Genomic DNA, 25,892 nt, shown 5'->3' with positions numbered 1-25,892 from the left:
ACAGGGTGATAAATCCATGTCAGACATTTTGTCTGTTGTAACATTATGTAAGTAATAAGTTTGGGGAAAGATTTATTACAGTAGACTTTGTTCCTTGTGAAACATGTCAGCGTATGTGGAGACCTCTCCTATGTGGAGGCCTGTTCCTGACTGTATGTACCTAAGTATTCTAAAGTTAAACAAGCATATTGCATGACATTACCAATATGAAGTTTTATTGCTCATTAGTTGCGGTGTTGAGTTGGGATCAGGATTATAAAGCTATAATCCGTGCAGATCATACTCAGCATGGAACAGTTATTCATTATCCCCTGAGTTTCTTTGTCATTAAAGTTATTCACCCAGAAAATCTTTGTGACATTCCTAATAATATGTAAGTGTATTACAATTAATATTTGATACTGATATCTTTATACCTAATCCATAAGAATTCTGTTATGAATGGTCACTCAAGACCCTTGATGTATGCTTTTCTAAAAGAGATATCAGACCAATGGGAAACAAACCTGGGACCTGAAAGCCAATCAGACTGTTTCACACTAAACCAGATATCTGTGTCGTCAAGAGTGAAGCTGCCTCTGTATTCCCAAGTTGTAACAAAATCATGCCCTGTCATGGTTGAACTGTTCTGTCCCTGTGTGCCGGCAACTGACATTTGTTGTGTGGAGAAACAGAAGCGTCATTGTTGTAATTAACGCGTGTCACTTAATTAGAGAGGGCATGTCAGTTTCACCTGTCCGCATCCCCAGGTCAAAGGTTCGGCAGGTTGGGGACACTCGGAGTGGACTAACAGGAAACTGTGAACTCCAAACTGTTTCAAATCGGAGCTTACTTCCGTGGAATACTTACCAGGAATAGTGGATACTGAGAGACATGCTGGACTCTGGTCCATGGTGACAGTGTACCTGTGGATTGTGCTCTGGAGTACCTGTCACATGTCGTATACCTCTCTTTGATCAATACCTGCAGGATCTTGATAGTGCAGCCCATTTCCCTTTCTGTCTGTGCACCACTGATATGCAGCATAATGACAGATTGCTGCCATGTAGATTTTGTGGAATTATTTTAATGCTAATTTGAAAGTTCTTCATGCCTCGGGATTTAAAACTGAAGGTCATTAAAAAATTTATGAAGGACAAATAGAGCATGAAACAAACAGTTTGACGGATACTATGACCATACACTTCATGGAAGCACTCTTCTGATCAGTCGATGTTTGAGTAGTGAATTTGAAAACAGGAAGGTGTGTTGGTTGTAGTGCTTGTGTTATTGACATACAGTTGACAGCGGCGACCTGTGATTTGTGAGCATATTTACGGTCTCGTATGCCCCCTACTGCAATGGCAAGAGTGAATAAAGGCAGTTTAGCCTCCAAGAATCTGACATCCTGGTACAGCTGTTACATGCGCCAAGTTAGCAATAACGCCCAGCATGAAGCAACCGGCGGCCACAGGCATAGGGTCACCAGTGGGGTGGCAGGTAATTGATTTGTATATTTCAGTAGTGTACTTGACATGAAATTAGCGAGGACTGTTTCCAGTAAATATTGATCGATGTGTATGTGTGTTCAAGCATGAAAGTTTAAAGACAATTGTCAGATCAATACAGTACTTAACCCACCATGGACAGTAGACCCTGTGACAACAGTACCCAGCCAGCATGGGGAGATGTAACAGTAAAGTAAAAGTAAAGAAAAGGAAAAAAAAAAAATATTTATATATATTTCCATGAGGTTGTTTTGTATATAGATATATGACTTGCATATTAAGATAATAAAACAGAAACACTTTTTTAAAACTCTAGAACTGAATGATACCTATCAGAATTTACTAAGAACAGAGTGAGTGAGTGAGTTTAGTTTTACACCACTTTTACTAATATTCCAGCAATACCACGGTGGGGGACACCAGAAATGGGCTTCACACATTGTGCCCATGTGTGGAATCGAACCTGGGTCTTTGGCGTGATGAGCGAATGCCTTAACCACTGGGCTACCCCACCGCCTCTCTAAGAATAGAATAAGATTTGGTTGTTCTGTATGTGTGGCAAGTTTTCAGGAGTACAGATGGATGTTGCAGCTCTAAGCTGTTTCCTCGTCCACCAAGTGAAGGTTAACTCTCATTGATTATAGAATTATTAGAGTGTTTATTCTCCATGGCTGTATAGAAACCATTGATTCCAACAGTACCTCAGGTTGTTTTATCGAATTCAGCTGGCAGCACTTGTGAGCATGAACAATGCGCTTGTTCAAAATGCTTGGTCTTTTTAGTGTAAAGCAGTGTCACCTGTAAAGTACTAACATAATTTTAGGGCAAAGGCACTGTACTGTTGAATCTACAGGTGAGAGCACCAGATCAAAACCACAGCAATGTCTACCTTCTTTCTGCCATACCAAACATAATGGTGTAAAGATAATGATCAGTTGTGTTTATATGAGATTTTTAAGGGATTTTTAAAGGAGATGTCACAGTTTCAGATGAGAGAAACTAGTTTTAGCTTGTTGGTGTCACCAGAATTGGTGATATCACATTTTGAATGCCAGTGAGGTTTGCAACTTTACATCTTGTGGCCTGTAGTTGTAAATACATCTATAGTTGGTTCAAATGCTCGACATTGATTGTGAAAGTAGTTTTCTATAAGAATTCTCTGGTGTGGTGATATAACCACACCAGTGTGACCTTGTTGATTGTACATGTATGTCGGTGTGACGCAAGGTATGTGGCCCACTGTGTCATCATGTTTCTTGGCTTAACACCATAATCACTGAGTTCACAAAAGTCTTAAAGACCTACATCACTTCTTGGTCTCCTCCAGTTTCAGCTGACATGCTATGATATTAAGGAAATACTGTTCAAAGCAATAACAAACTCACTCTCACTCGGAGGACAGGTCAATATTTCTTATGGTCTGCCACTGTATAGAAGATTTTATAGTGCTTCATGTCATCACAACAATGAGTGTGATACTCACGGAAGCTCTCATACAATCCTCCTGCCTTGACCTTCCACTCAGTGCCAGTAGGGAAAGTGCCGGGGAACAGAATATTGATTTTCACAAATTGTGACCCAGTTGCCCAGGTTTATGCCCCCAAGAATGTGACCTTCTTAAATTGTTTGCTTTCTGAGAATGTCTTGACTCACAATTCCTGCCATTTAACAGCAGAAGTTGTTGGACTAGCTAGTGAGTTTGACTCTTTGACAAGAAGATACTCGTTATGGGCCGAGTTCACATTTTGATAAGGCAGAGGTGAGAACAGTGTAGGCTTCAACATGTGTTTTCAGTAGTCGTAACTGTTCTGTGGTTTCACGGCCGCTGATACACATCTCCTTAACTCGGCAACAGCATATACACATCTGTGTATGTTATAAATTATTGGATAATCTGTTTTTTGTAAAAGTCATCATTGTTGTAAGCTTCAATTCCTTCTTGGACTTCTGCCACATGTTTTGTTTGAAATATGTATGTGGTATCCAATTGTTGACCTAAAGAGATATAATGTTATTATTTCCGCTGCAGTTGTTAAATTGATTGTCTGAGTCAATGGATTACTGGATGTTTGTGATGGTTATTGACCTTGTATCTGAATGTTGTTTGGTCATCACACGTTCACCTGACTTCACACTTCATCATTCACTCCTTCTGGAATGCGAGAAATGTTCCAGTTGTTTCAGATTGAAACAGTGAATCCCTTTGTTGGCAAGCTAGTGGACAAATGTGAAGACAAAAGATGTTTGGGTCAGTTTGTTTAGAGAAACGTACCTGAGTCAATACGAGTATGGTCAGTGTCTGGTTTGTGTTTCAGATTCATTTGGTGACCAAGGCGACTCCAGGGTGGTCAGAGAGGTTACCGTCCAGTCTATGGGGTGAGTACTGTTTGTCTTGAGCCACTCCTCGCCCCTCCCCTCAAACCACACTTTTGTCTTAGTTTCGGGAACTACCAACTGTTGTAGACACTGGTCCGGTCTCCTGCTAATGCCTATTGTGGTGTTTCTAAACAATGTAGTTTTCTTTGGTTTTTTAAGAAAATTCTCAGCCTCATGTTTAGGACAAAGGCTTTTTTAGGAGCTTAAACTCGACTTGATTTTTTTGTGAGAACATTAAGATTTTAAACACATGTATTGTTCGTGTCATTATGATGTTTGCATATCAACAGATACAGAGCACCCTAGAAGAGCATATTTGAATAACACAGGCAGTTTTAAGGCTTCAAATATTTAGATAACCTTCTTCCAGATATCAATAATAATATTGGGTCTTTTCTACTGTCTGAAGCTCATAAAGTGACAAATTATGATAGGTAAAGAAGAACTTTTCATATATAATTAAACACCTACCAGGAATATCCACTCTGGGAGATAATATTTATGAGAATAATGACAGTTATGTCTTAAATTTAGATTGTGAACTTTAACCTCTGACCTGATACCTGATCTCAACTGTTTATCTTTCTGTGTTGACCTGATGGTAACTTTTGCTCAATCAGTCAAATGCACCTATTATTTTGTACACTATTAGCATGATAATATCATTGAACAGGACCATATGGAGTTTCTAAGGCAGGACAGGCCTCTAGTACTTACTACTCTGCATAAGAGGTGACTAAACTGGGTATTAGTGGGGTGGCTGCTTGTCACCATCAGTGTGTTGATTGACTGTCACCATCCTTCTGTAACTGCTGGGGGCGGTGAGGTAGCCTAGTGGTTAAAGCGTTCGCTTGTCACACCGAAGATACGGGTTCGACTCCCCACATGGATACATTGTGTGAAGTCCATTTCTGGTGTCCCCCGCCGTGATATTTCTAGAATGTTGCTAAAAGTGGCGTAAAACCAAACTCACTCACTGTAACTGCTGTTTGTCAGGGCACCACTGACATCCTTCTGTGTGTTGGTTAATCACCGCTCTCAGCAATATTAGAACTATAATACAATTGAGTCTTGAGTGACTGACATCATGAGCAAACAATGACATGCACGAACCAAGTTAGCACGCCTGACCACCCGATACAACAATTCTGACAACTTTCCTTTCTGTGTTCTCAGCGGTGGATCTGCCCAGCAGAATGGCTACAGTTCCAATGTTGCCCGGGAAACACAAGACCGAGAAGATGTAAGTACTTCTGCTACTTGTCTTTCTAACTTTTCAGATATACCAGTATCTGTACTGTGTACTTCATCTACAGTGTCTGTCTGTCTCTCTGTCCACATACATATATACCGGTATATATATATATTGACCACATTGGATAAATGCATCCTAAGTAGTTGAAACACCTCTTTGCTCATCCAGTTATTAGGGCAAAATGATGAACAAATTACATGACATTAAGATCTATGGTGAAAAGCCACATCAGTCCAGCAGTCCTTTTGAAAACTGAGTGTAACTTCATAAGCAGCCCAATCTTGCTGTGATTGTAGTCCTGTTGTGCTCAGTAATGACTTACTTTCTATTCACACTTGTTTTCAGGTACATTTCACTGAGATGTCTTCAGTGAGGAACACTTTTGAATCTGGTGGACCGCAGCAGACAACTAACGTAACCCAGTCACAGAACATTGGTTGGGAGGAGGAAGAAGAAGGTGTCTATGAGAACCAACCAGACCGTCTAGATAATGTCGCAACGTGAAAGTGACCGAGATATTGGAGCAGAACTTCCTGAGGTTGGCATGGCAAAGAATCTTCTCAGTAGATTCACACAGATTGCAAGCGAGCCAAAAAATTACAAAAGGGAGGTAACTCCTCCGCGCCAGGGAGCTGGAAAAATTGAATACAAGTCAGCCAGCAAGTCACATTCAAGTGTATGAAGGTAAAGCTGAGGCAGGAATCTTTGAAAGTCAGCCCCAAATTAATCCAGACGTCGTCAGATCAGTTGACAGCACAAGTGAGCCACTGCCTGAACGAGGAACTGCCAAAAATATTGCATCAAAATTCAAGCAATTGGAAAGTGGAACTGGCAGTTACACTGGATCTTCACCTTTGAAAAGGGAGATTACTCCTGACAGAGCCACTGGGAAGGTTGAATTTGTCTCTGAGCCAACAGCAACCATTGAGAGGTACGAAGGAAAGGCTGAAGCAGGCATTTTCGAAAACCAGCCACAAGACTACGAGGGCGTTGTCAAATCTGGGCAAGAGGTTGAAGAAATTCTGCCAGAAAGAGGTTCAGCTAAGAATATTGCTCAGCGCTTCAAGCAGATGGAGAGCTCACCATCCTCTGCAGCAAGGGGCAAAAGGGGAGATAACTCCTGACAGAAACACAAGAGGAGAATATGTTAGCGAGCCTAGAGCTCATGTTGAGATGTATGAGGGCAAGGCAGAGGCAGGAGTCTTTGAGAACAGGCCAGCTGAACGATCTGATGTCGTGAGGAGTGAAGACATATTAGATGAACCACTTCCTGAAAGAGGGTTTGCCAGAAATGTTGCTTCCAAGTTCCGTGAAATGGAACATAACATGAAGTCCCCTCCACCTACCCCAAACCGAGTGAAGGAAATCACACCACCCAGAGAGGGAATTTCGAGTGGTGTCTACGAGAGTCAGCCCCAAACCTCACCTGATGTCGTCAGTGAGAATGCCCAAGTTGATGAGATTGTTCCAGAAAAAGGTTATGCCAGGAATCTTGTCTCACGATTCAAGGAGATTGAACAGGAAAACAGCAAGGTAGCAGTCTCCAACCGTAGGGGCATTACTCCACCACGATCTGAAACTGGTGTTTTCGAGAACCAGCCACAAGAATTTATTCCCCGACTACAACCAAAAGATAGATAGTGGCATTGCTGAGAACAATCCTGAAGTCCGAAGTGATGTTGCCAAGGAAACTGATCCTGCAAAATATGGAGAAGAACTTCCTGAACGTGGTACTGCCAGGAACTTGGTGTCCCACTGGAAGCAAGTTGAAAGTCAGAGTGGGAAACAGAGTCCTGGTTCTGGAGTCAGAACCAAGGAGTTCACCCCTCCCAGAGAGGAAGAGCGTGTGAAGGCACTCCGAGGCCAGCTCTCCCCGGGGGCAGGTCAGTTCGAGAGTGTCAATCCTAACGACCTGCCAGGCCAGTACCAACAACAGGTGGAACCAGGCGTGTTTGAGAATCAGCCAGAGGTACGCACAGATGTTGTCAGTGAAGCACAGACAGATTGGACAGAGGGTATGCCAAAAGAAAATGCTGCCAAGAAAATGGTAGCCAAATTCAAGAACATACAAGCTGAAGCAGTGAAAGAACAACCAATGCCTGTCTCTCGAAAGGTAAGAAAATATTTTAATGTTGTCTTTATGGAGTTAGAATTATTTCTTTTGCCTCGTTTTTGTGTTTGAAATACTTTTTTTCCTGCCAGGAATGCTGCATGACTTGATGGAGCTGTGCTAGTTTGGAGTGTTGACATGTTACTTTTACAGTTTGTTGTGGACTGCATGACAGTGGATCTACAAGAAGGAACAAGGTTGACATTATTTTGTTTCAGCTTTGACTATACTTTTATTTATCATAATGATTTGAAAACTAAGAATATTTGACAACCAAAACATTTTAAAAAGCAGTCTACGTGAGAGTGTCTTTGTTATAAAAATTAATTATAAGCTCCATTTTGTTGTCTTTTTGTGATGACAAGAATATCCAAGGTGTCATTTTCCTGCAAGGTGCCCCAAGTACCATTCTGTACAAGGACATTTCCAAGGCTATCTTGTTTTCCTAACTTTTCTTTCATGCAGTAACTGGATTCTGTTGTCAAATATGTTTGGTCTTTCATTTCATTATGAGTTGGTGATGAAAGGGTGTGATGACATATCTGGTGTGTTGCATCCCTAGGAAGGTGTGTGGCACTTTCACAAATGGAACACTCTCAATGAGTGGAGAGAGAGAATGCTATTGAGTTGGATACAATGTGTCCAGTCATGCTATAAACTTGGGTACAGATATCACGTTGATTATCATCAATCAAACATTCTATCATTATCAGCCTTGCGTGTGATATGTGATCTTGTGTGTGATATGTGGCCCCGCGTGTCCATATAATGCGTGTGTACCAAGCTACCAGCCAAGCACTTACAGCAAGCTGCACATTCTTCACAAGCTTAATTTTGTATATTTTAACCTCGAAAAAAACAAACAATAATTCCTTCATTATTCTTTCAGAATTTATTAATGTTTTTGTTTGGTATATTTCAATATTTCATTATTTGTCTTGACAGTGTATATTTAGATGATTATCTTCCTACATCTGTTACCATAGTGACCCTGCAGCTGTTGTGTGGGTGTGTTCCTTCACATTGGTAACAGATGGAGTTATATACTCATGACACTTCGAACAACTCAACTTCATTTCACAGAATACATATTCATCTTGAGCTCAGTTGAATGCCAGTTTGCAAAGTGTGAGGTGGTTTATAATGTTTGTTGGGGTGAATATTTTGTCATTGCCCACTTTCATACTGCTTTGTTCAATTGGATTAAGTCAAGATTGGGGTTCATTGAATTATTGTGTAGAAGTAGATTAAATTATTGACAGTATAAATATCTAAAGTCTGTTAAACTCAGTTAATCTGAATACGTATTTAGGAATAGTGATTTTATTTATTTATTTTTAGGGCAGGGTTGGGTGAGGAGTTAATTCAAACCAAAACAGCAGGTAGTTTCAATATCTGGGGAATTATCATGTTCAGTCTTACTGAACTGAACTAGGTTATTGACCTTTTGTGAATTCACTTGTTGTAGGGAAGAGTTTTGGGGTAACATAAACATTTTAGTAAATATAAAGATAGGCTTGTTTTCCTTTTTGGGTAATTCAGTCTAAATTCAAATTGAAACAGCAATAAAATTGTCAGAATAATTTGAGTTATTTCAGTTTATCAGATTTGGTCATTTTAGACTTTGTTTGCAGTCTTGGTTATAATTTCTGTTTTATAATTGAATTTTATGAAAGTACAAATAATATTCCCTTCCTAATTTTTGTTAGAATTGTAGTAAGTTTATATATTTGATAATATGAATATTATTTCCTTGCTCTATTTCCATAAAAAAAATTCTTGACATTATATACAAAAGCTAACAGGTCTGGTCTGACCTATTTATCATAATATAACCAGATAAGAAATCACCAGATCAGGGTTTCAACATCAGAGTTACTTCCCCTGGAAAAATCTCCAGACTCCATTGATCTATAAATAGTCTGCCTGCTTGCCACTGTTTTCAAAACTGACACTGGCCCAGTTCAGTTTGAGACGAGCTACAGGATGGAGGTAGGCCTAACCAAGACTGCTAAACACTGTTTCTAACCAGTTTGTTCTGATTTCTAGGATATTATCACTGAAGTTCAGACACAGTAGGGACTAGTATCTTGGTGGCCATGATTCATCAACTGCATGCTGCCACTTTCTTTTGTTGAGCTGTCATCTTTGTTTAGAGTGCTTCTCCCACTCACCATATTTGGAGATTGGCACTAGGGAATTTGCCATGATATTCCAAACACCATTGGCCTCCGTTCTCAGGGCTTAGCAGACAGCAAGTTGTTGCAGACAGAGCTAAATGCATCTGTGAATTTGATCGATGTTCGCTATGCCTCAGTTGTTTTTGATAGTGTGTGTTAGTCAATGGATGAACATGAGGTATTGGACTGGAATTCCCTTTGTGGGAAGGGAAGGAGGATAGCTCTGTGTCTGCCACCTGCTGCTGGCTATGGCAGTGGTTGGGGGAGGTGGTGGTATATATTTCCTGCAGTTGTAGCACGAACGACAATCCTAGTTACTCAAGCATCAGAGCGCTCTGGCTCTGAACTTATTTCAAATCATTTCTTGGTTGCAGCTTGCCTCTAAAAGCTGTGATTTACTTGTATTATTTACCACAGTTGTTTATATTTCCAGTGTCATCTCACTAAATATATATCCATGTTAGAAATATTTGTGTCATTTGAATGTATAAATAGTTCACAATATTTTGATAGGATTCAATTTCTGTAATCCAAATAAACAAATATAAACCAATCACTAATTTTATTGTATTAGATATATGGATAATATATAGAGTATGCAAACAATTGTTTTCATGATAAATATTAACAATTAATCAGGGACATAATTAATGTACACGAGATGGTAAGTCATGTTCTGGCCCAATCTATTGGAATGTGTTGTTGTTCAAATGGTGTGTAACTTGACCACCATCTGTGACCTTGCTGCACTTGAAGTAACACAGCATGTGATTCTACAGACTGGGGCAGACACTTGATACCTGCAAAAGCTGGTCCAAACCAAGCCAGATATACCAGTATCACCTTGCTCAGTTAATTATTCAAATATGACAAAGGACTCTGTTAGCCTTGATAGCCTTCATGCAATATAAGGTATGGGATGGGCCCTTGTAGGTGAGGGAATTTGATCTAATGGCAGATTGCACATGTGTGATGAAAAGAGGGCGTATGTTCAGTACCAGTGTCTTGACTTGAATGTAAACTTGACATTTTAGATGCAGATTTTCATCCCAGTTTGTATGCATTTGAGGGGATTTCGAGTTTCCCCACAGCTTATCATGTACCAGAAAAAGATCTAAGATGTGTCTCAAGTTTTATTGAAGTTTTAAACAGTCAGTTTATGGATGTGGGCCAACATTCTTTGGGCGGATGATGTCTTTAGCGGATCTCTTGTCAAGCTGCAAATGTCACATCATGCATTCATTCAGACTGAATGCTAAAAGAAACAATTTTTTTTCCAAAACGAATATTTTCAGATTGTAAATGGCTCCTTCACCACAATGCTAGGATTAGAAAACCTGATGATTCTTCCGAGAACAGTCAGTCATTAAAGAATGAACCAAACAAGCAAAGTTAAACATTACCCAGAGTGGGCTGTAGCAAGTAAGCTAAATGATAGTTGTTGTTTTTTGTGTTGTTTTATGCTCAAGTGACATTCCAAATGTGTCATTCTAGTGTACGTTTCTGGAGATGTGTCTGTTGTACATGTCCAATAGTTAGAGGACAAGCACTGAAACATAGGAAGGAAATAATCTTGACGGGAAGCAGGTGCTTGCTGATACCAACCTCAGACAACAAACCCCCATTTGATGTGGCGTTACTCACATAATCAGAGACACTAGTAACTGGATACCGGATATAATAATAAGTAGAGACCTAATTAAAGTAAAATGTAAAAAAAATGTTCACCTGCATGTCAAACATTTCCAGTTACCAGAAACAGTATTGACTAACAGAGGCTATCGAGAGTTCATTGAGGTCATTTGATGAGTCTTGTGACTGCCAGTCTTTTCTGAAACTAGTTGAAGTCAAACTATCCTGAAATATCCTTTTGTCGGTCAGACCTACACAGAAGCCCAGATTCTAGTGATACAAGTAAATGTGCCTTGTTTAGGAGGGATTAGATTTTGTTAAATGTGGCAAATGTATGATACTTGCATGAGGAAAGTGCACATGGAAAAGGTATGGCCTAAGGGGAAAATATAACTTCCTTGGGTTAATGCTATAATCCAGTTTGATTAATGTTAATCGATGAAAAAGAAGATCAATCAGCCCTTAAGGCTCTTTAAATCTTTATGGCTGCATTTTTATATTTTTCACATTTCAAAGTTACAAATGATAAATCAGTCATTTGAAATTGGGCAAGTAAATATTTAGGATTAGATTCAAATCTGAATAGACTACTGGTCAATAACTATTTATTAAGCTATAACCTTTGATAAAAATAGAGACTGACACAATTGGGGCCTGTGCATTTGGAAATGTGGACTTTCACACTTACTGTTTGTTGGAAAATGTGAGGAATCAGATAAGGTCTTTATTTCATGTGATTTAAATTAAAGGATAGAATATGGTACCAAATAACTTTCAATATGTCATGTGATTTAAATTGAAGGATAGAGTATGGTACTAAATAACTTTCAATATGCCATGTGATTTAAATTGAAGGATAGAGTATGGTACTAAATAACTTTCAATATGCCATGTGATTTAAATTGAAAAGTGGGTATGGTACTAAATAACTTTCAATATGCCATGTGATTTAAATTGAAGGATAGAATATGGTACTAAATAACTTTCAATATGCCATGTGATTTAAATTGAAGGATAGAATATGGTACTAAATAACTTGCAATATGCCATGTGATTTAAATTGAAGGATAGAATATGGTACTAAATAACTTGCAATATGCCATGTGATTTAAATTGAAGGATAGAATATGGTACTAAATAACTTGCAATATGCCATGTGATTTAAATTGAAGGATAGAATATGGTACTAAATAACTTTCAATATGTCATGTGATTTAAATTGAAGGATAGAATATGGTACTAAATAACTTGCAATATGCCATGTGATTTAAATTAAGGATAGAATATGGTACTAAATAACTTTCAATATGCCATGTGATTTAAATTGAAGGATAGAATATGGTACTAAATAACTTGCAATATGCCATGTGATTTAAATTGAAGGATAGAATATGGTACTAAATAACTTTCAATATGCCATGTGATTTAAATTGAAGGATAGAGTATGGTACTAAATAACTTTCAATATGTCATGTGATTTAAATTTAAGCATAGCCCATGGGACTAAATAACTTGCAAGATGAGATATAATTTGAATTGAGGGAAAGGAACTGGGACTTGCTGTCGGAGGGCATGTGAATGTGGTATATTTTGACACTGATCCGATGTGCAGATTAGATGGTCATCAGATTGCCGTGTAACAATTTATCTTTCTGACGTAGTCTGTGTGACTGTACAAACAGACCCCAGTAGTCCATGGAAGATCACATACTGCTGACTGACATGGTTTTCATCCCTGATTTCCCCACCTGTCAGTCACACAGGTCACAGGACCAGAGTGATGAGATGAGTCTGACCTACACGTGGGCGAACTTACATCATGTAACGTACACGCATATCACTGGATAATTCTGTTGATAAGACCAGATATCATCCTGATATATTTTTAAATATCCTTAATTAGGAGACAATAAACTGTAAATTAAGTTCTATGTTCAATAAAATGTTATGAGTATATCAACCCACATATAGAAAATCCTAAATTGAGGAAATAATGCTTATGTATTTATGCTGCAGAGATGACACTGGATTTATAGACATGTTTAATTTTAATTCTCTTGCTAATCTATGTTAATGACTGCATTATTGTAGTTGATGGTGTTCCCAAGTGGCAGTGTGTTTCACTGTCATGCTGTCTGAACTGTCAAGGTGTCTGAACTTCAGTGAATCCCTAGAATGTGTGCTTGCTCCCTACACTTACTGCCTCTGTTCCCAGCCAGGTCACCATGACATGTACAGGGCACACATTCCTTTTGGAATCGCAGGACTCAATAGGAGTCAGATACACAAAATTCTCATCCGTTTGTGTCATTCATGAAGACATATTTTATGTCGTTGCTTCTGGACAAGCTGACAAAGTCTCTCTCACAAATATTAAGACCAAATTCTTGAATGAAATTACAATCTGCTTTTAGGAGGATGGCGATAGACAATCCCCTGAAAATGAAGTGACACAGGTTTGTCTGAGTACCCCTTCCGATACAGACTCAATGACGTATGATAATGGTGTGCCTGACGATGCAAAAGAAAACGTACATGTAGACGTATACTATCTCTCCCTTTCATCTGTTTCTGTTGTGTTGTCTGCTTTAGGTGTTTTAGGTAGAGTTTTACTAACAACAGCAGACAGCGTCCGCTGTACCCAGAGATTAACATGGATGCATGACTCGGCTTGAATTATACAAATGAATACACTGGGCATTGTTACTTATAAGACTCATACCACATCTACTCATGAAATCTCACAATTTCATATGTATGATTTCATTTTCAAGGATGTTAGCCTAATCATGTTTGCATCATTCTCCTAAACATCTGTGTGATACGGTTCACCATGTTTATTTTGCAGTTAACCAGTAGATTGAGGTTCTGTTACAATACGGGCCTGTTTATTCAGTCTAATTCAAGCCCTGTTATGGTTTTGGTTCTAACAATTTGTTTCAATCTGACATCACTTTTCTGTTTGATCAGTAGTTGGGAATGGTTTGTCATAGCCACCTCTGTCTGACTCATGGTTGACCCACCTGAAGCAGACGACAGTGTGAGTTGTTGATCTCTGCAAGAAGAGATGACTAAGATTCTTATATACGCTGGTTCCTGAAACATTGCCAGATCGCTCTGAGTTGTATCATCAGGATTCCTATTCTAACAAGTCAATGTAAACATATTGTTCATCGTTTCTGTCATTGGCCAGAATAAATACTTGACATCCAAACTAATATTCACTAGTTCAGTAGGTTCTGTGTAAAGCAACTGATAAGTATTGGTTCATTGTATTTGATATACTATATTCTACCAAAGAGGATATATATATTGATATCACAAGTATCTAAAAGCCTCCTATATAAAAGGTTAAGGCCCATCAGTAAGCTCCAATCAGTGTGTGTACGTCGTGTAACATCAGGCCATTCCATTGGTATATTGAAATGTTGAGGACAAATTAGCCCTAAGAATATTAAAGCCAGAATAATGTGTTATGAGCTTGCCAGCCAGTCGGACAAACATGTATACATGGATCTGCTTCTTGTCCTATATTCCTGTTGCTATCTGTCCACAATCCACCCACGACATCCCTGCAGACGCTGGTGTTGTAGGACACCATAGTGAAACAGCAATTATTCACTGACAACAAATGAAAACAATATCCAACAATTACTTTTGTCAGACTATACGTGTAGCAGTAAAACTGGAATTTATTATAAGGGTGTCCTCAACCTGTTATACAGCAAACACGCTAGTGTGACACAGGTTGTGTTTCTCGGAAAGTGAATGTGTGAACACGTTATCAGATGTACCAAGCAGTGCATGGTACAAGCTCACAGGAAAACAGTTTATCAGTAAATTTCCACCTATATGAGCTTCAGTGACTTCCTGTTTCAAAGTGCAGAGTATCTATGTAAAACATTGGGTGTTGTTGTGTTAGTCTTTATCTTGTGATGCTGATTTCATTGAACATTTTTTAAATGCGATTCAATATAAAGTCCCACCACAATATCCTGCATGGAGGACTATCTACATTCGTATGTAAATACAGTCAGAAGACCATATCTGTCAGATTCAGACATGTTCTGCCGTGACTCACTTTGTGGCAGAGTTGAGAAATGTGAAATAATAGATCACTAAGTGCATAACATCACCATAACAACTTGCGCGTGTCAGCATTGTGAACAAATTCCCTTTGCTTCATAAGAAATGGCAGCGGATATCATCCGATCCCAGTACACTACACACACCCTTTTGTTCAGCTAAACATTTATATCCCATCACTGTCTTGGCTGACTGATTTTTTCACCTGGAATAAGTAACCCACCCTGCCCTAGAGGAATGGCCGGTTGTGACCTTATAAAAGTCTTCCTAAACAGAGTTAAAGCAGCCCGACAGACTCCTTTGTGAGTGACATATTCACCAGTCACAGCCACACAATAAGCAACAGGAAATAAAACTACCAGTAGGAATGATATTCCAATGTGAAGCACACTCATGGTCAATACATGCACATAAACGCTGCTGCCAGGGCTGTAGCGAGTACTGACGGAGCTACTTGGTAGTACAACCTACATGCCCATAGAACATGGTAAACATGGTGTTTTTGGAAGATCTATTCAGGGTCCACTCCACTGGATGATGGTGGTATTAAGCTGATTACGTGTTATGGAACTATGCTATGTTGTCCTCGTATCTGGAGGATAGAGAAAGGAAAATCAATGTGGAATTTGCCTGACTGGTAATCTGCAAACATACAGGGGAAATGATGGCTTACGTTGGGGGTCGGGAAAAGTGTACTGCAGCCAATGGTCAGGGATTGGCGGTGGTTGCACATTCAGCGATGTATGAGTCACTCCCTCTTGACTGGCGGATACTGTACACGATGCATATGCCACTTAGTTTAAGCTGATTGTCCTTTCCTGTGTGACCTTTGTGGATGAAATGGGCTTGACATATCAGAAATATTTATCACTTCATCAGAGAGTGTGATGTATTCAGAAATTAAAACATTTAAACTTCATAACTGTGAATTGAAATAGGCTTCATTATTGGTGATGATCATGATGTATATCTAATTAGAGCTATAAAATTTTGAAAGTTAGTGTATTCATTTACTAATATTTTGTGTTTATCTATAGAAATTAAGTTAAATACTTTTAAAATGTGATCATTTAAGGATAAGAATGTCAATTATTAAGTAGCTGTTAAACATACTAACAAATTAGGCAGGATTCAGTGACTTAAAACTTATGATCAAACAGAAAAGAAAGGATGTCATCATACATGCACGTCGTACAGTGACCTTGACCTTGTCTGTTGTTGTCCTTTGTCCATGAGTCTGTTTGTCATGTTGTCAACATTGCTATGGTGGATCACAACTCAGCTTAGACAGGCAGCAACAACAAAAAGCCCTGCATGTCTGTGAAGTACATTACTAACGTGAAACATGCACCACGGATAGGGACAGCAGCCTTCTCGGGAGGAGGAGAAAGGAGTCTCAGCTATACATCTTTGGAAATTTGGTTACATCAAGGAGCCCATGTGTCTCTAAATAATACTGCATCTTGCATTTATCTTGATAACAAGCTGAAATTTACATCAGTGGTTAAAAGGAAAATCTAATTATCAGCAGAGCTAACAGATTGGCTGGTTGACCTTTGTATGTCTATTATCATGGCGAGGTTTCATTTTTGTCTCTCTGATGTCAGTGGATCATGTGACCCTATCTGCCAAGGTCACTCAGACCCTTGTGTTTGAACTACTATTATAATCTCTTTTGTTGTTGGTTTACACAAAAATCCATTAAATACAGTTAGATGGGATAATCTTGGTCATGTTAATAGATACTTGATACGGCAGTTTTGCTACTACTTCATCACAACTAACTATATGTAGAGGTAAATTCACTAACTGGAAACAGCTGAATTGACTGTGCCACATATGGTTGCTGCATGTGTGTGAGGTTGTTGCATGACACCAGCTGATGTAGTGGTGGTCACAGTGGCCACAGTGGCCAGCTGCAGCTGGGTGATTGTACTAATAGCATGACACATAACATAGCCATCGTACAGGGAGAACAGTGTAGCAATCCAGGGCCAACTCAAGCCAAGATTTACCTCTCATTGGACCAGTGCCGAAACCTGACTATATGCTGGTTGCCCTGAATGCCTAACATTGCTCTCCCTGCTAATGTATTATAATAATCATTACTCATTTATCATTACTCATTACACATATATATAATATCTTGTTCTCATAAATATATATTTTTCAGTTGTTATTAAATTGTAATTTTCCTTGCTTAAACAATGATATATGTCCTATTTTTATCTTGTGGTTATATAATAGGTGAAATGTTGAGTTACATGCCTATATTATGATTGCTTAGAAGGGGGAAATGGCTTGACAATCATGTACAGGAAGGAACTACTTCAATTTTCTTGAATGAATTGTAGTTGTTTGGTTTGGTTTGGTTTGTACCACCTGTACCAACGCCAAGCATGCAAGCAATAATGTGTGGCTGATTAGGTGTGTAAATAATTGAGTAATTCTGTGTCTTCCCGCCCACCTACTGAGACAGTCATCTTGATGTAATCCATGTCAATAAGAAAGCCTGACTGAAGGAGTTTCACAGGTGGGAGTGGTCTGCAGTTACCTGTCAACTCTGCCAGAACCTACAGCACACCCTGACATGGTGTCTCCCAAGACTTAAAGCTGTCTTTACTGGGACAATTTGACATTCCAACCCTGCCCGATACCTGATCTGCACATGGACAGCCATGTGCCTGAGGCTACCTGATCGCCACAGTGGAACAGGCCGAAGGTTAAACGAAGACTAAATTCTGTAACTCTTTAAAGTTTAACAAGCTGATTTGTCAGCCTTGGAATGGCATGAGATGTCAGGTTGATTGCCACGAGGATCTGTTATTTTGCTTTTTTCAATTAAATCTGGCCCAACCCTTCCCACTTTAAAAAATGGAAAAAAACAAACAAGGAAACTTGAAAATAAAGCGCTGTATGCTGGCTGCATTTACTTGGAGAAGCTGGCCGCCAGTAATGAGGTGTAGCTTTCCTTTTCACTCATCCCGAAATAGACTAGTATCCTGTCACATGATTGGGCGAGCCATTTTCCGCCCACTAGGTCAGAAGTAATTGACACTTGATTAGAATTTGATAGGTAAAGCAAGTATTGTTGACACTGATAACTGTTTCCAATGATAGTGAGACTGACAGGTCACAGAGTTGTTATCCTATATTTGAAGCTATGTAAGCATGTCAGTATCCCAGCATGCATTGCATGTATGTAGATGTTATGTGCATTCTGGCTGACAATTATGTTCTGTTGCTCTTGTTGTCCGAATGATTTGACAACCTGCTTGCGTTATTCATAATTTTCTAACTAATTCCCATGTTGTTGTTTGTACTAATTTGATCTAGCAGGAAGCAGCAACACCGAAAAAAAAGGGTGGATTTTTCATTCCAACGACGCCAGCGGACAAATGCGGGGCTTGCCAGAAAACTGTATATGCAATGGAGAAATTTGAGATGAACAAAGTGATATACCACAAGAACTGCTTTAGATGCACACACTGCAAATCAAAGTTAACGTAAGAAATCAACAATGGTTACAACTGTGCGTGAGTTCAAACCCAGTCTGCCAGGTCTGTGATGCACATCGAGTCTTGCAGTGTCGGGTGCTAGTATCAGGTCAATACCGCTGGATCATTGCAGTAGACCTTTCCTACACTTCATTCAAATATGAACTTGGGAACTATTAGTAATTTCCAAAGCATCTTCCAAATACGGTTTTAAATGAAGTAGTGATGTTTTGAAATTGTACCTATTCTGCACAAATTATGAGCTTGACACTGACAAGCACTACACAAGATGAGCAGGTGCAGGTGAGAGACTTGGGTTTGTCTACACGACATATCCTCATGCATGAGAACAGAAACTATGCCAAGATATGCACTCAAACCTGATTATTGTATTGTTGGGTAATGGGCTGGCCAGCATGCTGTTGTGTCAGCAATCCTTCTGTGGTCAGTGTGTCTGTGGTCGGAGTGTCCATGTGGGTCCCTAGCGTCTGGCTGTGTCCGTCTGCTCACCACCATGGGTTGCTTGTCTGTGTGCGTCCACATCTCTCTGCCATCATACAGGCTGTTGGTACAGCAATATCACGAATCTGTCAACTTGCTCTGTGTGCAGTTTCCTTATTCATATACTCGTGGTTTGCTTGTTTTAGAAAACAGCAGAAGTAATCAAATTTAGAAAACAAGTATAAACATTTATGTTTTCCAGTCACAGTTGACTTCTAGGTTTCCTTTTCCATTGCTATTTGGTCTGTAGTTTCAGGCCAGTTGAATATTATCAGTTACTGCATGCAGCAAGAATATTAGTTATCATAGTTATCATGTCTGCCAAATTATTGGACAAAAATTATTTCGTTATTCATGGTTTGTTTTCAGAACAAAAAATTGTGTTTGCTTTAAGTGTATTTACAGAATATAAGGAATGAAAGTTCATATTAACAAAACAAACGTTATCTTTACAGTGGTGTTGGCCAATTGTAACTTCTTGTGTTTAACAAGTGCATGACCTCTTAATACTACTACAAATCTAATGTAAGCAGAATGCCAACACATGGCAAGGTCTGGCGTAATGGAATTTCGTACCTTCAAATTTGAGAAAGTGAAGTCTGTCTTTGGACTTTAAGAGAGTAACAAAACACTATGACTCTGTGCAGGAGCCATTTTGTATTTGTTTCTGTATTATTATAACATACAAGCTAGAAGTTGTTTACTTCAGAATATATTCAGGTATATGAGGGTCCTGATCGTCAGAGTGTACATAGCATTACAAGTTATCGTTACTATATAGTTTATGATAGACTTACAAACACCATAGTGCTACAAACGCTTTGTGGATCGGACTTGTTTTCATAGAGTATTTCCCCTGTTTGCTGTTTGAGTAATAACATGTCCCTATATGATGGTATGAGCTTTGTGGTTGTCGTCAGTCAGTAGTAGCACAGCCTAGTGCCCTTTACCCCACCAGCTGACTGACAACCTGATGCACGTATCTGTGCAGGCACTTAAGTCAGCTGGAACTGGGGCTGGTAACATTCTGCCTCCACAAAGGTATTTGTATCTATGGAAACCAAAAGGTAGCTGGTGAAAGTACTATAAATGAGAATGAGATATAGACCTTGCCAAGCCAAACATTGCGTGTCCTCCGCTGTGATTGCTGACTTGTCCACCATTGATCCACATCATCATTACTGTCAGCTGGAAACTAGTGCATATCTTGGCAATATTTTGTGTTCTCTCAACCTCTTGATAATCAAGATATTTTTGTTTACAACAGTCATGTTATATTTAATTCAGTTTCCTTATTTATGGAAATAACTGCTTCACATACCAGGTATGAGGAGATCGGTATTTCCAGGTTGTTCACTAAAGACACTTGGTAAAGTCTTGAAAGGGAAACTGGTGTAGGTAAATTAGATCATGCATAATTATTATTATCTGATACCTTTCAATAAGATATTTATCAATAGTTTGTATTGTTTGTAAATAACATTTCAAACTATGTTTTATGAAGTTCACTCTTCTGCTTTTTTTGCATAAATGTGCATTTTACCGCATGACACTGTAAAGCATGACATCATATTAGTGCTTTCAGAGGTTTGTAACCATAGAAACAGGCTACAGTAATTCACTAATTTTGCATGGTTGGTGTTAATTACACCAAATAGTTAATGTTAGTGTTATAACCTTCTACTGTGCTGATATAGTTTGGGTAAGTCAGGTATTGATTATTTACAGGCCTGATGTATGTTCAAGTGTGATAGCGACAAGTATGGGGCATTGATTGAACTAAATAAGGAAATGTTAATCGTGTAAACATATTTACATAGACATGAGGTAGTAATTAATGGAAATTGTATCTATTGCCTGTACATGTCTGTGTACAGAGATAAAGACTGATGCAATGTGTAATTCTGTGCTGCAATTGCGTGGACAGATCTAGGTTAATGAACCCTCCCAGTTGTTCGGTCAATGAGAACATCACATCTCTACAACACAATCCAGCCAGCCAGCCATCAATAACAGATGTGTGCCACTTTCAAATACATACATACAAATGCCAACTACAGGAAATTTTATTCTGACTGTTTTTTCTAATTTTAAGATAGTTTTCTCTGCGTGAGCTTTGTAGATGATGGGAAATGCCAAGTGTAAATTGCTTCCTGCAAGGAAGGTGAATAGAAAGACACCTCATCTGTGTTATTTAATTGTTGAACAGTACTGTTACCTACTAGCAAGCTAGGGGAAGTAATTCAGTATTCTACTCATCTAATGAACATCATTATCCAGGAAATTTGTCCCAAACAGAAATATTCACCTATAGCAAGGATACCTTCAGAACATGAAATATTTCTTTTGGCCAGTCTTAACACAAACACCACATGATAGATGTGTCAATCCAGCATCATGATATGAGGGTTCATACATATGAGGTAAAATAAATAAAACAATTTGTCAGTCACAGTAAAATAATTGAGTATTTCTGACATATATACATTTGGAAACATACGAGCAAGAGGGTAAATATCTGGGCTAGCTGCGGCCCAGCTTTGGTGCAGCTCTGCAGTGACGTCTGCTGATGCAATAGGTGCCTCGGTGTAGTTACACAGGTGGCAAATCTATGTCAGGACACATGGACATACGCATACATATCTCCACACAGTGCTACAGTCTTGTCATGTTTACCAAGTAGAAACTTGTATCAGCACAATATAACTTTATTCTAATTAATCTTTGATTTGTCTTATAAATTGATTGAATAAGTTTGATAAATATGAATATAGCATCAGAATTTTTCAGCTAGGTAACATTCATTAAAAGATTGGCATATTGCAGTACCTCTTCTCCTAGTAGGTCATATTATTGTTATTTAGAAAAAACTGGAAGAAGAAGGAGATAGGTTTTCTGATTCTCTGAAGCTATTTGCAGGAAGTTCAGCTTTAAGTATTGTGCAGTCTTGTATGTTGGAAGTCTACACATTATAACTTCTAGAACTTTTGGCTTAATGTGTTACTCATCCAGCTGCTTCCTTCCTTGTTCAGTGACATATAAGTATAACATACATGAGGTCATATACGTTTTTATGTTTAATAAACTTTGATTTTATTACCACTTCAGGCAATATAAGGATTTATGACCTCCAGATTTTTGCAGCTCGTCAGTCCAGCAATGACTGCATGCTCAGTTATCGGCAATAAGACTTCCAAGTTTTTATATGCAGAAGAAATATATATACATATAAAATACAAGTACATTTTGTACATTATGATAATATTAGCAAATATTTTTCATTTCCCAATAGTGATTGTGATATATTATCTGCAATAATATCTTGAGTAATATTTTGAGTTCATTACCTTGCAGCTATAATTGCTGAATTTACGTGTTGATTTCATCAATTGTGAAAATGTTTAAGAACCTGTTCTGATTTTGTCTTGTATATTTTCAGGCCAAAAACGTTTGCCGCCAATAATGGTATCATATACTGTACCAACCACTTGATGCAACTTTTCAAGAGCAAAGGAAATTATGACGAGGGCTTTGGCCGAGAACAACACAAAAAGAGGTGGCAATCAGACGTGAAAGACGGTGAACAAGAGCAGAGCTAGACTAGACACACTTTGTAGCTTCTCACCTACTGAGCCATACAAATGGACACTTATTTTGTACAAACTACTATTATTTTCTGTGGATCATGAACGAGAGTAGCGTGCATGAACTCAAGTGCATTATTGGTTTAGGACTCGCCTGTGAGACCAGAATGCATTGTGAGATTGATGGAAATGCATGGGAGGGAGGTGTATCATGGGAAGTAAAATGCATTATGGGAAGGAAATGGTGAACTGTATTTTGAGATCACTGAACATTTCAAATAATCTGCTATCTTCTTGTTGATTGTGCTTCAAAGCTTTTAATAAGGACGTAGATAAGGTGATTAGAAGTTTGAATGTTTGACAAGCAAAAGGGTAGATTTGTCCCTTGCAGAATGAGGATTATCAGAAATGTAGTGGAGACGAGCAAAATGTGTTCATAATACATACCATGTTTCGGAAGAATATTCAGCTCAAGGAAGCAAAGGCAATATAGGCTCACAGTCCCAGAGCAATTCGAGGAGTTTCAATTTATCTTTGACTAGCTGAGGGCCTCAAGTGTACAAATGCATCAATTTGGTACTCATCGAGAAATGATATTCACCATAACAAAGCCATTTTATCATAAACAGTTTTTGATTAATGTTTTTTTGAAAATGCTTCATGTAAATACTTAGGTAAAAAATATATTAAAAAAAAATATGCAAACAAGTTCTTGATATTAACGGTTTGTGTTCTGATAAACAATGACCAAGGCAATATCTGCATGCATTACTTCCAGGAGACGTTTTGTAAGAGGGCTTTCACTGTATGCTGTAATTACCTACTGTAGCTAACTAGCTCCTGTGTATTTTGTAATTGTTCTGATTTTTTAAATCAAGCATATTTTTCATTTTATTAATAGTATTATATTTTAGTATTATTTCACCTAGTACTTGCTCATTTCGCATGATATATCTATGTACATTTCTAAATTGACTTGTATTGTCTTTTGATATTTATATGAACTATGTAACAATTTTCAATTTTGCTCAATTTGAAGTTTGAAAAAATTGGAAAGAAACCATTGTGTATGATGTATATTGTTGACTACTTAGCCTGCAGTGTTTATACTTGTCATCTTGAACAAATCTGAGAGCATAATTGACCTTGATTCAGCTGCTATGTACAATGTCTGATGAGCACAATAGACCATGTTACGCTTATTTTCAAAACCTAGTGCTAGTAATATTCAACTTTTCGTACAACTATGACTATTTATTCATACTCGATTGCATGATTTAAGATCTCTCTTCAGTAAGCTTCAACAAGTTTTGAAAATAAAAATAATCGAATTTGCATTCTCTTGTTATCTTTCTTCATCTACTGGAAAAATGATGGGCAGTTACTAGGGGGTTGAGATTTGGTGGATCAGTAGTATAAACACCTTGTGTCTGTATGTGGAAGCCTCAGTCATTGACAATGTATTGGTTTATAGTTAGTTGGGATCAACGTTAAAGGCCGGGGTTCAAACCTATACACAGATGGGGTGTGGCCTCCTTGCCTTGTCAACGCTGTCTTTTGATGCAAAGCAATGCAGTATTCAAGTACATTCCATAAATTATCACAAAATTGACTTACCAGTTCAGGCTGATATTAAGTCATAGCATAAAGAAGTATGTTATGAAGACTCACAGCAAAACGAATGGATGCAGAGAGTCTACAAAACATACATTTTGAAAATATATTTCTCATTTTTAAATCCAGATTTGAATTTACCACTGTGTCAGTCAGGTGGCCAGAGGAGGTGCGTTTCCATAGAAACAAGCCTTGGAGAGGGGGGAAATGTTTCATTCAGGGTTTCATATTTCAGGCAGGCTGGGAAAATGCCACCCTCCCCGCGCTCCCCTGACACCATGCTGTGCAGGGCAAGGGTTGTACACTTATCTGATGCTGACATCTCTTTGCTGAAGATTGTATATTCAGAATATAAGTAAAATTTGATGTTTCATATATGCTAATCAGATTAATCTCTTTAGTCATCAAAATATGTAGTGACAGGGTTGTTGGACATTTACTATAAGGCACATGTTTATTCTAGTAGTAAATTCCAAGGTTAACCATTGCCACGCCAGGCTCTTGCCAGGCACCTACAGCCCTAGATTTAGGCTTAGTCTCTGAATATATATAATTTTGATAGTAACAAACAAGCCCATTTATATTGAAAAGGAGCCCTAGTGAGACCAGAGATTCAGAACCTGGGGAAATCTGGACTTGCTTTATTTAGGGCTTTAGCACTGCAAAGAGGGCTTGGCAGTAGGGAAATTAATGTGGTTCAGGGACTGTGAGACAGACTACCACAGCCCTTACAGTCTTGTCACTCAGGGGCTGATAACATCTTCACTGCTGAGGAGTTGCACCCTGGCCTATAAATGACAGTGCTGTGTTGTGATTATGTGACACATGTTCAATTAGTACACAGATGTAACTTGCAAAAGTAAATTTGAGTTACCGGAACATTTTAAATAATTAATTTACATGAAGGTTGACTCATTGATTTAAAAGTATACAATACACTGGACACAGCGTTAACATTTAGTGATTTTAAAAAAAATAATCAATACCACATATTGAAATACTTAATGGTTTAAAATATTATGTAGAGCCCTGATGTCATTATGGATTCAGGTTAAATTTCTTTATCGCTGACCACCACCATGGTCTAGTGACCAGAGCATCTGTCTATCTGGAGAGTGGAAGGTCAGGAGGTCAATCACATGCCAGGTCAAACCAAAGTTCATTACAACATAGTAGGTAATACTTACTATGCAAGACAGATAGGGTCAAGATGGTACGCCAAGGCCATGCAGTGGCCAAGAGGCAAACTGTACATACTCAAGTGCTCACCTAACTTGAACCTTGATGGTCAAGGTTAAAGGCTATTTTGCAAAATGGCAGAGAAGCACAAACTTTTAAGTTTCAGCTGTTTGAAGGCCTGTGCACATGTAAATGATTACCTGGGTAACTTCAACTGGAAGACATGTGATTCATGGATTCAACACTGTGACAAACAACAAAGCTTGTCTGTAATTGTTATCACCCTATCTGTTGGTCTGCATGTGTCAGTGTTCAAACTGTTGCATGGTATCTGAGTGGGCTGTCACTTTAAAACAATCCTAAGTTCATTAGTGTAGCAATGCAGCTGGAC

At 38.5% G+C, this 25,892-nt stretch overlaps 2 protein-coding genes across 11 annotated transcripts in view; both read left to right on the top strand.

Annotated features, from left to right (window-relative positions):
* The window catches only part of LOC124284875, a 31,838-nt gene extending 25,362 nt beyond the window's left edge, over window positions 1-6,476 (top strand). Inside the window, exons 5-7 of the mRNA XM_046720999.1 lie at window positions 3,803-3,863; window positions 5,040-5,106; window positions 5,464-6,476. Of these exons, the coding sequence (XP_046576955.1) occupies window positions 3,803-3,863; window positions 5,040-5,106; window positions 5,464-5,622 (287 nt within the window). The 3' untranslated portion in view covers window positions 5,623-6,476. The remainder of the gene's footprint in view (window positions 1-3,802; window positions 3,864-5,039; window positions 5,107-5,463) is intronic.
* Window positions 5,773-24,045, top strand: LOC124284877 (LIM domain-containing protein 2-like). Of its 10 annotated transcripts, none has more exons than XM_046721002.1 (4): window positions 5,773-7,231; window positions 13,455-13,571; window positions 18,466-18,632; window positions 22,564-24,045. In XM_046721002.1, the coding sequence occupies exons 1-4, from the start codon at window positions 7,136-7,138 to the stop codon at window positions 22,721-22,723; spliced, it is 540 nt and encodes a 179-aa protein (XP_046576958.1). In that variant the 5' UTR covers window positions 5,773-7,135; the 3' UTR covers window positions 22,724-24,045. The 10 variants fall into 10 exon arrangements, with proteins under 10 accessions (XP_046576958.1, XP_046576957.1, XP_046576959.1 ...); XM_046721001.1 differs by having other exon boundaries at window positions 18,463-18,632; XM_046721003.1 differs by having other exon boundaries at window positions 5,777-7,231; window positions 13,455-13,496; window positions 18,463-18,632.
* The last annotated feature ends 1,847 nt before the right edge of the window (window positions 24,046-25,892 follow it).

The sequence above is a fragment of the Haliotis rubra genome, unplaced genomic scaffold, assembly GCF_003918875.1.
Source record: "Haliotis rubra isolate DU_JTF1 unplaced genomic scaffold, ASM391887v1 Scf347, whole genome shotgun sequence".
In the NCBI taxonomy this organism is placed as follows: domain Eukaryota; kingdom Metazoa; phylum Mollusca; class Gastropoda; order Lepetellida; family Haliotidae; genus Haliotis; species Haliotis rubra.
The sequence above is the reverse complement of the archived record's forward strand: the minus strand, read 5'-3'. Positions and strand labels throughout refer to the sequence as shown.

Bases quoted from the DNA above. Each gene is read 5' to 3' on its own strand.
- LOC124284877 (XM_046721001.1), top strand. From the start codon at position 7,136: ATGCCAAAAGAAAATGCTGCCAAGAAAATGGTAGCCAAATTCAAGAAC. The intron at 7,232-13,454 runs GTAAGAAAATAT...ATCTGCTTTTAG, and splicing joins CAATGCCTGTCTCTCGAAAG to GAGGATGGCGATAGACAATC. The intron at 13,572-18,462 runs GTACATGTAGAC...AATTTGATCTAG, and splicing joins CTGACGATGCAAAAGAAAAC to CAGGAAGCAGCAACACCGAA.